Source organism: Thunnus maccoyii, chromosome 15 (genome assembly GCF_910596095.1).
Source record: "Thunnus maccoyii chromosome 15, fThuMac1.1, whole genome shotgun sequence".
In the NCBI taxonomy this organism is placed as follows: Eukaryota; Metazoa; Chordata; class Actinopteri; order Scombriformes; family Scombridae; genus Thunnus; species Thunnus maccoyii.
Window position 1 is genome coordinate 25,285,665 of NC_056547.1, and position 14,652 is coordinate 25,300,316.

General features: G+C 40.0%; 1 protein-coding gene across 1 annotated transcript in view; it reads left to right on the top strand.

Moving 5' to 3' along the window:
* Positions 1-14,652, top strand: part of khdrbs3 (KH domain containing, RNA binding, signal transduction associated 3) — a 106,968-nt gene that overhangs the window by 64,918 nt on the left and 27,398 nt on the right. The window contains exons 4-6 of the mRNA XM_042434495.1: positions 5,967-6,113; positions 7,270-7,409; positions 12,639-12,819. Of these exons, the coding sequence (XP_042290429.1) occupies positions 5,967-6,113; positions 7,270-7,409; positions 12,639-12,819 (468 nt within the window). The remainder of the gene's footprint in view (positions 1-5,966; positions 6,114-7,269; positions 7,410-12,638; positions 12,820-14,652) is intronic.

The following is a 14,652-nucleotide window of genomic DNA, read 5'->3' on the forward strand; positions in this document are numbered from 1 at the left end:
AGCAAGGTATAAAACTTTGCAAAATGCCTAGAAGATATAAAACCATAAATGACTTTCTCCAGATCAGAGAAGTGCAAAAATTATCTTATGATCTAAGAAATTAAGACACCACACCAGCCAACATAATGGCTGGGTTCAGATGTCCCGGAGCTTATCCCTTCAACCTGCACACCACTCCATTTCAGGAGGGGGCAGCTGAAGAACCATCTGCAGCAGCTGAAAGTATGGGGTGTTTCAAATATGTTGCTGTTCGCGTTTACCCGAAGGCTGGACCCAAAAAAGCCACCACCATGGGAAGAAAGAGGAGGACAACAGTTATACTAACAGAAACACCAACAAAACAGGCCTTGGAAGAGGAGAGAGAAAAGCGAGTTGCACCACGCAGTTCCAAGCCCCAGAAGAAAAAACAAACAATAGCTACCTGGGAGAAGAGACACGCTGGATGCCAGGTTTGTGGGGAGGATTTGTTTCATTGAAGCCTGGAGAAGTCTGGGTGCAATGCTGGAGCTGTAAAGAGTGGACCCATGAGGAGTGCACAGAGGGAGGGAAAATCTACAATTAACTTGGTAAACCCACAGCAGGCAATGGGCCCCCTGGAAAAAATCCCAATCAAATTAAAATGGCACACATTTTAATGTATTTTTATATTCTTTAAGCCATTGAGAGGTTGTAGTCTTACCTTGAAAAAAATGTTATTGACCAGCTCACAAGAGCAACTTCATTTTTGGATGAAATGTTGTTTATGCACTGTATGCATCCATGTTTGTACTGTTTAATGTAATGTTTAAATGCTGGCAGGAAGTTGTTTTCATAGCATGGCCTTGTATATCTGTCTTTTGTCAATAAAAATTGCATATAGAAATAGAAATTGACTGCGTGGCTATAGCATAGATTGTAAAGCTTAGTGACCTGGGGTGTTGCTTTATTTAAAAGCATGCGTCGTATTGGCCAATGCTCAATGTTCAGTTAGATATCATTCAATTATATTCTAAATCAGATTTACTGGTACATCCGGTAAGTCTTAATAATATCGTTATGTTTTATACATTATCTGATCACATCCTTGTTATGAAATCAATGTAAAAACAGTTGCTTGACTGAAATATTGTTGATTTGCCATGAAAACTATTTGTTTAATGCTTTTTTTTTAGCCGTGTTACAACTGCAGCTCATGCTGTTACAACTGAGACTCGCATGCTCTTCTATTGCAACATCGGACAGCATCCACTTTCAGTTTAATTCCTCATGACTTGTTTTCTCTATTGAAAAACGTGAAGTGGTTTATGATGGCAGATACATGTAGGTCATTTGCCTGAATATATTACATATGTAAGTAAAAAAAATCTCTGAGTACAAGAGTGAAAAGTGAAAAATGTTACAATTGTGGTGACTCACCCTACGTAGATGTCAGACAGTGTGGAGTTGTTCACCAAATGGGATTTTTGCAGCAATGGTAGTCAGTGGTAGTTATAGAACATTTTGAATGTTGACCAAACACATTTTTCAGAGAACTTAAAAATACAACAAGATAAATATTAAAAAAAAATTACATCACAAAGAAATGAAAATAAAGATAGATAAAATTGCACAGAAAACCATAACATTCAAAAAGCTGAGTAAAAAGATGTGTTTGAAACATTTAAACAGATGAGGATTAAATAGTGAGAGGTAAACTATTCCACAGTGTAAGATGTTTAATGGTCCGTGGATATCAAATGAGTGTTTAATAAAGAGCAGTGACTGGTCATAATATATCTCAGGGCTCTAAAGGTGGAATGGGAACTAAGGAGTTCTCAACTGGTGCCAGTCCATGCAATGCATTAAAACTAAATAAATAATCTTTATACCAATCCCTTATTTTACTGACAACCAGTGAAGGGAGGCCAGTACAGGAGAGATACTGTATGGTCTCTCTTCTTGGTATCCATGTGGAGTCTTGCTGCTGCAAACCATATAAAGAGGAACTCTGGCCCTTGTGTCTGTAAGCCACTTTGTATGTCAGAAGTGCAGATGAACAATGCTGATAGAGCTGTTCCAGTTCATCATTGCAGTAGATGGCTGTACTGCATGTGATGCGTCACCTGTCATTCAGACTCAGACTCAGATTCATCTGTCCTTAAATATTTCATTTGAATGGGAATGCTGGGAGCTTGACAGTATTCTTTACCTCTAAGCTCCGTCTACAGGAGCTCCTGCGTCCAGAGTGTTGTGGCTCTCTGTTTCCAGGGTGAACGGCTTTTCATAAGCAGATTTACAGAGAAAAAAAATGTAAACAGGAGGAAGATGCTGCCAATAGATATGAGAAACAGACAGCTGTAATCTCCCGCCGTGGGCTGCTTAGCTGCTATAGGACGCTGCTGGATCACGGATACCTCTTATCAGTGCTGGGAGAGGAGCCCCTGTGTATGAAAACTGCTATAATATCATATGCAAATAATGTGGTCACACATACAAAGTGGTTTCATACCAAATGAGATATCTAGTAGGTATAACAATGACAGTTTGCACATGTTGAATAGACTGTATAGATGGGAGTATGGAGTAAAAGAATGGAATACTTTTTAAAGAAAAAGAAGGCCCCAAATGACATATGCTAACATTAGAGTGAGCCGTCTGTCGTTTGCTGATGATAGTTAAAGCACGAGATAATGATTGTTTTTCATATCTTTTTTTTTTCATGCAAATATACCGAGGAACACATGAAAGGGAATAGGAGAGACAGATCTGCAAGCAGTCGTCTCTCTGCTCGACACCGGCAGCTCTGTCAGCGCTGCTGCTATGCGCAAGGAGCCCTCTGCTCGTAAAGCACAGATTTATGGGGGAAATTAACATATCATTAACATACCACAGGCACTCTTATTTATAATTAGGTGACATCAGAGACACTGGCATGCATGGTGCTGGAGAGGGAAAAGGGAAAGAGGAAGTTGCCGCCATTGGAAGGCCCCGGAGAAGACTCTTTTTTTTTGTTGTTTTAAAGAAGAAACTGGGACGCCGAACCTGTTGTTTCCTTTGTGTAATGTGGTGGGAGACTTTTGGGGGTTTTACTGTCCTATTTCTCGCCATCAGTAACATTATACTGGCCTGCTTCTGTCAGGCCTGAATGGCCTGCGAAGCCTCTCACTGTTTACATGGTAGACTTGTCCGTTGCAGTCTAAATGAACTGTGCTTCCACAGGCGGAGGTGGAGAACAGCGAGTTACATCTGCTCTACTTACAGAGGTTTCAGTAGAACTAAATAGCAAATTCATGCTCTTTTAGGCCTGCACTTCTACTTACACCTGTTTAAAGCTCAAATATGTAACTTTCCACATGTTGACACTCTCTGTGTTGGCGACAGGTGATCGAACTGACGTTGGAACTCCAGCAAAGATGGCGGAGTTGTTGTTGAAGCCTGCTGCTTGTTTCAATCAGCCACTGAAAAACGTATATATTATATTTAAGTATATTATATACTTATTATATACTTGTATATTCTCTAGCTAGTAAAGTGAGATACTGCTGGGTTTATGTTGTCAAGCGCTGTGCATGGAAATAAAGATGTCATATAAAAGCAAGTCCATTGCAGCATATGTTATCTACAGACTTTATTGGCACTGTCAGCTAGACCTGTCTGACCTGACAGCCTGATCAACATCTTGCCTTTGCAAAATGTTTTATGATACACCAGCATACAGATGGATGGATCAATAAAAACAGTATTTGAAAACATGGACACCATGGATCAGCTGTGTATCTTAAAAACTATGTTCATGCTGTATTTATCCTAAATTTGAGCAGCATATTTTTTGCCTAGCTCTAGTGCTGTGGCTTCAGGAATGGTAATGTCCACCTCTTTTGTCTAGACTGAAATATCTCAACAACTGCTGGATGGGTTGCCATTAAATCTTAGTAAGAAGCATTCACCTCTCATTATTTTTAATATGGGAAACAAAACATAGATTAGCAGTGCAGCGGATTTTATACCATTATTTTCAGTCGGAAAAGTGACCCATATTCACATTAAACTTAATGTGCTCTGTCACTGTGCAGGAACGTATATTGTGAACAAACTGTGCAGTGGTTGCACCTCCAGTAGCCACCAGATTTGACCAGTCTCATCTGTTTAAACCCGTGACCTTCAGTGCGGGATAATGCAAGGAGATGCAGTGTTTCCTCTCTAACAAGCAAACATTTAAAGGGATTAATTTCAACATTTGATTCTCCACATCTATAATCAAAGCGGGTTAGTGGTTGCGCCATATTTTCTCCTGACAGTAATGTCAAATCCTTCATGAAACACATTCAAACTAACTTTAAGAAAGATGAATGCTTCTTGCTGGCAACACAGTTTCATTTGAAAACTTAGTAAGACAAAAATAATTTGATAAATGTTTATCTCTTACCTCTAGTAATAGTAAAATTGATAAGGAATTTGTGAGGACACCTATGTTTTCTCTTGGCGTTTTCAACAGCTGCCGTTACTATGGGCAACCATGATGCACTCAGCTGAAAGTCACCAGTTAACACAATCAGTTCAACTGCCGATGTGTTTTTCTGATTGCGCACAAATTCATGAAATTCAATCACCTCTGCCACAAAGTCCTCCTCAATGTCCATGTGATAATTTTGTTGTCTTTTCGATGTCTTTACTTTGACAAGTAAACACAGCTAGACATAAAGCTGGATGAAAACTTTTGCTGCTGCACTGCCCTGTCACGTTCGAACACAACATAATGACGTAAATCATGTTTTTACAGCCCGTTCTCATTCCCAGAGTGTGAAATACCAACGCTTAATCACATCCCTCGGGGTCTGATACCGACACACTTCCTTTAGCATCTGTATGAGATGCACCAAGCTTTCAACTAACTCCATTGTAAACTCATCTGCATCATTATCAGACACGATGAGACTGATGTCATCTATATAAGGTGACATTTTCCTTCTTAGGAGGAGATGGGTTGGGTGGATGGCTGGATAGTTAGACGGTACTTTGCTGCAGGAGACCACTGTACACTTCCCGCTTCCAAATATGAGCGCCATGTATCCAACTGCGAATCGGGACAGCTTTTTGTCATAACCAGACCACACCAGTTGCTTTCAGAGTGTAATATTGCCGCAGATGGGTTTACATTGGATTTAGTTGAAAGCCTTTGTGCGTCTGCATGAGATGCCAGAGGGGCGTGACAAAACCTCTGTACTTTACAACCTGGGATGAGAACGTGTTGGTTTTTACAAAGAGTGTTGAAGCATAGCGTGAGGATTCACTCCTCATCACGTCCGCCCCGCATCACAGGTAGCTTGCTCTCCTACATTGTGTTTACTGTTTTTTTTTTTTTCTTTTTGTCTTTAAGCTCATGTCTTGTGAGGCCCCTGGAGGCCAGAGGCCCGGGGCTTAAGCCCCAGTAAGCCTGTGCATTAAGGCTCCACTGCTACTCCGTGTCTGTATTAAAGACGATTTCAAACGAGTACTCATTTTTCAACTTGAGGCTATAAATTGTATTAACATAAGATTTTAATATTTCACCCTATCAGTATTCTTTTTCTTGCCAGAGTGGCTGACTTTATTTTGAACGAGCTACACTGATCACATAGATGAGATGCAACAAGCAGAGCAGATAATATGATGAAGTGTAAGAGAGCACATACATCTGTACATTTGTTATGAGGAAAGACAGCTGTGAGAGGACAAAAGCAATCAGTCATATGTGACGGCTGCAGTTGAAAGGATTGTAAGGATTGTCTGTTCACAGAAATATACAAGAGCCCACATAAATATTTTCTGTCTGTCTTTTTGTAATTCTGCAGCAGCAAAGCATCAAAAATCACTGTGTAACAGTTATGGAAAAACTCCCCACAGTAAACGCTTGCCGAAGTACAAAAAAGAAACCTCAAAAGATAAATGTTCCTGACTGTGACAGCTAACTAGCGCACATTTCTTAGACAGAGGATATATGATACCCTACTGTTTTTTTGTACCATCAGGAAGAAGAGCTACGGCAGAGTGGCGAGGCCAAATATCACCACCTGAACGAAGACCTGCATGTCCTCATCGAGGTGTTCGCCCCGCCGGCTGAGGCCTACGCCAGGATGGGTCACGCTCTGGAGGAGATCAAGAAGTTTCTCATACCAGTATGTTCTCTTCTGTCTTTCTCACTTCACACACACACACACACACACACACACACACACACACACACACACACACACACACACACACACACACACACACACACGCACACACTCAGACTTTTCTTTTTCTCCTCTCGAATCTCTCTTCAGCTGCTCTTTGGCTCCAGCCAACTCATTTTCAGCCCATCCACAGTGATGCGAGTGAGTAACAGCAGAGACGACCCGCTCTTTCCCTCACACTCTAACTTGCAGTGTAATTCTGTCAGGGCCGTCGGAATGTGTGTGTGTGTGTGTGTGTGTGTGTATGTGGAAACCGTCTGATTCAGTGTGTGATCCTGGGCGGGAAGTCGTGGGTATAACAGGAATAAAGGAGTGCAGGAGAGGGAGTCTCTCTGCATGGGCCAAACGCTCCTTGGCAGTAAGACGCAGCATGGAGCTTATTTACTCTTCCTCAATTCATTATGGATGATCTCTCCAATGCTCTGAGCTATGATGATTTACATCTCATCCTTAATTATCAGCAGACCCCTCCCCCTCCCTGGTACCTCTTTCCACTGTCGCCATGAAACATATTTATTTCTAGAGCAGCAACATGACGATACACATGTCAGTCGTTTTATGATTAAAGTCCTATTTCCATGTTAATTATGTATTTTAATTTAATAGCAAAAAAAAAAAACCAACAACACTGTGAAAAGATAAAGGCAAATGGGATCCTGAGGATTTATCAACGGGAGATCTGAAATGTTTTGCTGCCTCAGGAACAGCGGTCACGGCAGTACTGTAAAGTGCTGTTGCTCCTCACGTTTATTTTTATACATAAATCATCATTTTATATATGAATATAGTGTTATATTTTATTAATATTTCATCCCATATTTATTAAATTTTTTTATCTTATATCTTCATTTTATGACTAGTGCTCTTGAGCTGACCCGTTTTCTCGTCCAACACATTTCATCGTATTGTTGACCCCGTGTTAACCTACATACGACTAATAAAACTAAAACTGAACTGAAACTGAAGTACATTAATTAGATATTCCCGAGCTGTAGCCCTGGAGATAAAGGACGTAATTTAATACAGTGTAATTGAAAGCGAGTCTATTGCCATGTGTGTGTGTGTGTGTGTGAACATCCTGCCTCTCTGTGTGCAGGATTACAATGATGAGATCAGACAGGCTCAGCTGCAAGAGCTCACATACCTGAATGGCGGCTCGGAGGATGCCAAGGTGCCATCGGTGAGGGGCAAGTCAGCCGCCCGTGGAAGAGGGACACCTGTTCCAGGTCCTCCCAGGTAACACGCTTCCAAGTGTGTGTATGTGTGTGTGTGTGCAAATCGTTGTGTATATGTGCACTTCGGTGCATCTGGGGATTGGGTATTATTTACAGTTAAGGAGCTACTGGGAAGACTTTTTTTTTCTGTAAATGGATGTGTACAGTATCCTGTTGCGTTCTCAGAGTCAGTGGTGTCATTTAGAGTTACAGCACATATACGACTGCCAAAGTCACATTAAAAGCTTTATTTCTCGATGGAGACTTCCATTTCTTCTCTGTCGAGTCAGCGAGACTGTCCTCACCAGAAAAACATTAATACTTGTCATTTGTTCGAATGAGAAAAAAAAAAAAAAAATCTGGGTCAGATTTAGCAAGAAAATGGGGCAACGCAAATGTACTCCGCGGTTCTCACTGAATTTGAGGCCATAACGTACGTGTATTGAGCTCCTCATTTACTAAATCAGCAGTTTATTAAGCTGCGTACTTAAATTCCTCATAACAAAAAAACATTTATTACTCATGAAATGATAATATTACAATCTTTACGACTACTTATATTATTAATGCAATGGGAGACAAAAAAAACTTGATGGGAAATGAAAAAGAAATGAACAAGAGGCATAAAAAGAATACCCAAGCCTCCGCAACTGGTGGAGAGAGAGAGAGAGAGAGAGAGAGAGAGAGAGAGTGTGGACAGAGCAGCAGGTGGAGGTGGAGATGGTGTCAATACAGCTGATGTGCTGTACAGTATCACTACAATACTGAGTTAAATGCAGTCAAATTCATTCAATCAATCTTTTATTTAAAAAAAACAGGTGATTTTATAATGCAATCATAGCCCCCTGCTAGTGTGGTACAAAATAATCACATTATAATTATTGCTTTATTTTTCTCTCTAAGAACCAGACTTAGTTATAGGTCTAATTTTATTTTTGGATATTTTTGTGGTGCGTATATCTATATCTGAAATTTCTGTAGAATAAATGTAAAGTCACATTTCTTTTCTCACCACAGCCTTGTGGCTCCTCGAAATCCCATCTGTGCCTGTTACTTGTACAATCGTCCCTTAAATGCGTGTGCAATAAGGAGGGTGACACACCAACGCAAACACTGAAATGATGTGTAAACTGTGAGTCCAGGCTTCTACAGCTGTTCAGTAAATACACCACATATGTTTTGGGCAGAATGCATCAAATCATGGCCCAGAAAATCCTAAATCTGGCCTTCTATGTTTACATTTTTCTGACAAGCAACCTCTTGAGTTCATGCGAACGAACATAAAAATGACTCTCAAAAGCAAACGCTGAAGCACCGAAGTAGCCTGATGTTGTTACAGCACAGCACAAACAAAGACTACAGTCTGCATTTTATTCACCCAAACAAACTATCATAGAGATCAGAAAATGCTCAAATAAACAGCTTATTTTGTCATTTAGATCTGAGGATTTGTTGGTGTCAGCTGAGTGACAGGAAGCAAAGCATATCATAACATAATGCTACATATTGAAATAAAATGATTCTGTGGGATACACTGAAATACAACTCAGAGCAAACCAAACCTAGGCTTCCTGTTTAATGTGATGGGTTATCTTTCTCTGTGTGAAAGTTGTTTCTTATATTCTACAAGAATAAATTGCAACAAATATCTTCTTCTTAAGGCAGGAAAATGAGCCCTGATATCTCTAACTATGCTATGTGCAGACCTCAGCAGGAATTACAAAGAGAGAGAAACCATAGAGGACTGGCACATCCCTAGAAACTAAAGCACTGCTTTATCTTTTTGAAAGTTCTAATGTGCAACTTTTGCACATGGCTGGTGTCAAATGGCATCAAGACATGACTGCTGGGAGACCATACAGGCACCATTTCAGTGCCTGTAAACCTCCGATGTTTCCTCACCTGTTCATATGTATGTCAGGATGTTTTCTGTACACTAAAGGAAACCAACAAGAGAGGCAAAAAGATCTAACGCTAGTGAGACCAGCTTTCTTTGGACGGAGCTGTCAATAAAGATTAGTGAAACTTCAATCAGAGAGACAATGTCACTCACCCCATCTCCTCCCTCCGTCATTACTCCCTCCCAGCCACACCTCTTGGCTTCTATCCATTCATACATTTTACTAAAATCCGAAGGGCAACTTCTTTCTGATTCACCGTAACCATGGTAATGACTTGGGAGCATTCACACATTATTCCAAGGCTGGTACCTCCAACCCGCCCCCTGTTAATCCTGTAGGCACTCTAGATTCATGAAAGTGTTGGCTAAAGTTTATAACTTTTATAAAGAAACTGTGTAGGCTGTATATCTCCATACTGAAAACGTGTGCTGTATTATTGGTAATATAAAAGCCCTTTCCTACAAAATTGTTCCAGGAACTATTGAACCACAGGAACTAAACTCAGGAACTTAAAGTCATTCCTGTTTCTGCATCTGAAGAACCGTGCAGATTTGACAAAATAGCCCAATGGTTGATTAAAAAACAATTGCACTTTTCACACACAAGGAAACAGAAGCAGTCATTGTTGATTGTATTTACTGTGGTGCAACATTACGAGAAATGTCACTTTTTGGGGGGTACCTAACTCCGTATTTTTATTTTTTAACAAATATGGAGCATGTAAATCAGGAGGCAATGGAAGACTCTTCTCTGTCCTTCTTAGCCACACTTTGTTATTTAAGCTGATCTTTCTAAATTTGGCAAGCAGCAGTTTTTGTGCATCATTCTTTTTTTAACCAGGAAGTCTCTTGAGATATCTCTTGTACAAGTGAGACCTGTTCAAAATGGCAGCGCACAATAGGTGTCACAAAGTCACATAAAAACACATTAATTTACAACTATCACATCTAACACAAAAAAACAGGATCTGAGAAATGTCAGTGAGATACAACTTCACTATTTAAAAAAAAATTACATTCCTTATGAAACAGTCTTTGAATGTGATGTTTATAATGTGACGCTAGAAATGTCTGATTTGAAGGCAGCATTTCCAGATGAAGTTTAACTTGTAAATGTTTCCATGTCCAGGGTTCATAGTATGAAAATGCAGTTAAACCAAGTTCAGAGCAGACTGTGGGACAGTGGGATCTGCTCAGATGCATTTCATGAAGATAATCAGGACCTTTTAACAAATGTTTGCTTTACGAATATGAACCTCATAAGTTTCCCTCAATGAACATGTATAAGTTACAGTGGTGAATTCTTGTTTCAGTGTTCAATGTAAAACACGGAGATGAATGATAGATAGTATCAGCCTATACAGGGTGTCATCATAATCTCAACATGTGGACTGAACAAGATCTTTACATTATACAGTATGATGCCTCATAAGAATTCGGACTGATATTCATGTGTTGTGAAATAGGTCAGTCTGTCCATTAATTGAGCAAGCGTCTGTAATAGGAACACAGAATTGATAGTAAATAGTGTCTAATAGTGTAATGTCTGGTGTCCATAAACATTAGCAAAGTAAAGCCAAATTTGCATAAAAGCCTTTGTATGCAAATGATTTTCAGTACATGCTTGTCTGTGTACTATCCCTGTGAACCCACGCTAATTCCAACTCCTCCGAGACCTCACAAGATTACAAATAAATATACTCGTGGCCATTAGAACACGCTCTGCGTCGACGCTGTGCTGTAAAGGAAAAAAAAAAAAAAAAACCTGCACACGGTTGTGTTGTTTGTTCTTTGTGTTTATAAAAGAAAACACACTTCTTTCATCAGATTTTGAGATAAACAAGGTCACCCATATGGAGTGTTTGTATTGCTCTGAGTCAGAATATAATTGGCTGTGTTTTAAATTACAGTGTAATTAGCATTTACCATGCCTAATTTGAGTGTGATAAGACTGAAGTCCCACAGGCTCCTGAAAAGGAAGTTGCGTGCTATTTTCTACATATTCACGCTAACATGTGCTTACTTCGGATGAATATCACTGCTCTTGATGTAGACTTTGTAACTGTCACATATTCCTCTTTGCGTCGACTTTGACTGAGGCTGTTGCTGGAAGAGAAGTCCTGCTTTTAAAGGGGAATCGACTGACAGAACTGTTTTTTTTTTTTTGTTTTTTTTTCTCGGCTTCAGGGCAGTCCAATTTCTATCAAATAAACATCCACCGCTGTCCCCATTAGTCTGAAAATTAGAGGGTTTTTTTTTTTTTTTTCTCCTCCTGCTCCAAAGCTGTGATGTTTCCCCAGTATGCTGCACAGCTGACATGGAAAGCATAGAAATAAAATGACCTGGAGAGAAACCTTTGTGGTTTCCTGCCGCTGCTTCAGATCAGTTAACAGCTTTTAAAGAAAGCCCAGTCGGTGTCAAAAGCTCGAGCAACATTTTACCAAACCACAAGGTCAGCCCGCCTTTGATTTCCAACAGAGGAGCTTGACTTTGCTTCCATCTTGATTACAGTGCAGGTTAGACTTTTGGTTCTGTGTTAATTCATCTAGATGACTGTACAGATCATTATCTCACAGTAGCTATTTTGGTGCACAGCCTCATGAGAGACATGCTTGTTTACCTAAATATTAAAGGTAAAATCAATCCTATAATACCTAAAATGTTAAAATGGAAGATCCGAGTTTTGTGCCTGTTCCTCCGAGTCCACATGCAAAGGTTCATTTCAAGACTGAACATTTAAAATCAACAATTGCAGAGGGAAACATCTATCATGGAAACAGGCAGAAATACCAGTTTTTTCATCTGCATTTTCCTTAATAGACAGGAAAGCCATTCAGCCACAAGACATGCTGTGTTTTGAGTAATGGATGTGACTCACTTTTTCTCGACTGGAGGAACTTGCCCTCCACCCTCGCTGTTCCTCTCTCTCCACCTACACATATAACCGAACGCTGAATGTATCAGATTCATCGCTACGGTTGTACCATTCTGTCACTTTGGCTGATGTAGGAAATCACTAACTGGAGAGGATGTAGATGAGGCAGCTTGACTCCAAACATAATAAATTACAGTACCTCATCCTAAAGACCACATATTGATGATATATAATAGTGTCCTTGTAATAGTAGCTTTTAATGCTTAAGATCATGATAACATGTTGTGCAGAGAGAGGATGTATGCCACCTGATCCAGCCAAACTCACCCAACAATGCATTCATATCCATTTCTTCCAAAAATCATTTTTAATTTATTGTACTCTACACAAAAAAGGCTTAATTAATATATAAAATATATCTGATTTTCTGTTCTTTCATCTAAAACTTGTTTATGCCTGTTTGTGTCTTGTGTAAGGAGTCGAGGAGGAGTCCCTCCCCTGCATGCAGCGGTGCCCAGAGGAGCAGCACCCAGAGGAGCCCCGCCCAGCCGTGCCCCATCTTCCAGAGGGAGGGGGGTGCAGAGAGCCAGAGGTGCCCCCCCAACCGCCGGATACCGGCCGGCTCCTCCCATAGTCCAGGACACATACGGCGAATATGTAAGTACAGTATATTAAAACTCAAACAGAGAGTCAAACAACAAGTCAGTATTATACAATATAGAATCATTCCAGCTTCTCAAATATGAGGATTTGCTGCTTTTCTCATTTCCATCACTGAACATTGAATATCTTTGGGTTTTACACTTTTGTTCAGGCTAAACAAGCATTTCAAAGACGTCACTTTGGGCTCTGGGAACTTATGAGGGGCATTTTTCATTCTTTTCTGGCAGTTTCTGCAGACTAAACAACTGAATAAATCAATTTAAAAAATGATCAACACACTATTTGCAACTCTACTTGTCATGCAACATGTAAAGATAATGAGTTTGGAGTATCACCAGTGTTGCAGATCAATGTGCAGGAGGTGAAACACACATTTTGGATTCAAACATGCATATTAGTTTGAGGACCAATACACCCATTAAAGGTGTGTTCCCTTAAGTTGTTTGTATTTCATGAATATAAATATGCATGTGAACATGAATCAAAGGGTATAAAATATATCTGAAATAAATCACCGTGTAATGACTGGTATCCCTAAGAATTACATTCAGATTTGACAGTTAATTCTGAATGACATTTCAGAATTTTCACCTCAAGATTTATATCCAATGTCAACCTTTAGTGCCAAACAGGAAGTAGTGTAAGGTGGAAAGTAAGGGTGTGAAGGTCAGAGTGGTGGGTGGTTGTGTAGTGTATCAGACTTTATTCTATTGAAAAGGAATATAATTTTTTAAGACTTCAATAGCAATTCAGCATAGTTTTCTACAATGTATTTAGCAGGGTGAAAATGTTTGGATTATTGGCATAACAAGGACACTGTTTCTGTAAAGACATATTACTGCAGAATTAATTCTATTCACATAATTGTAATCTGTAATTATTTTGTAATCTGGGTGAATGGACACTTCAAAGATGTCCATTTCAGTCCAGAGGAGGGTTTAAATATCAGCCTGTAAGAGTTGAACATGCATGCAGCACTTTTTTTGTCTTACTGCTTGAGGTGTTAGCATAAAGAGTGTGAATTTGTTTTTGTAGGTGTTTTTGTGATTTGGTCTTTTAGCTTACCTGCACAGTCTTAAGGGAACCTGTCTGTAATATCAACAGCTGCCAGAGATGAATACATTAGGCTTAGAGTCAGAGCCTTTGTGCATTTGCCAAGAGAGTCTCCTGCCGCACTGTCAAGGCAAGTTCCCTAGAGACTCCGGCATCAACATCGCATATTTAGCAGATAGAAAGAGAGAGGAGGTGGCCCACGTTGGAAAATTGCCCCAGTAGCCCATACCTAACCACATCTGACAGGTTTATTCAGAGGTTGCAATTCAAATGCGTGGAGGTCGTAGAGAATGACTCCTGGACCAGCTGTTTCCCATCATTGTCACAGTTGTAAACTGTATCCCCCGACACCTGCACCTGTGTATCTGGATAGAAAAAAAAGACCCCCAACATCTGCCAGATGATAAATCTAACCACATCGCTGCAAATTAGAGGCTGAATGAGTTGCTCTGTATTATCTGAATACATCACCATCCCAGGACAAGTGTTCTCCATCCGGCGCTGACAAATAGGCTCTTGTATTCATCAATGAAATGACAAAGAGATGTTTCGTGTTCACATTTGTTGCCTTCATTTATCACTGCTTAATATTCACTCATATGCATGTTCCCATCGTTTTCTTTTTGCTGTGCGGCATTGCCACGGGCCAAAACATTTGTTTAGCTGAAGGCGTTGTCTTTTCTCTTGTTCAGACAAAAAGCACCAGACTTATGTTACCTCCTGGTGATTTTGTCATGATGACGCATGAACGTACAGTATCTCTTTCAGGATGGT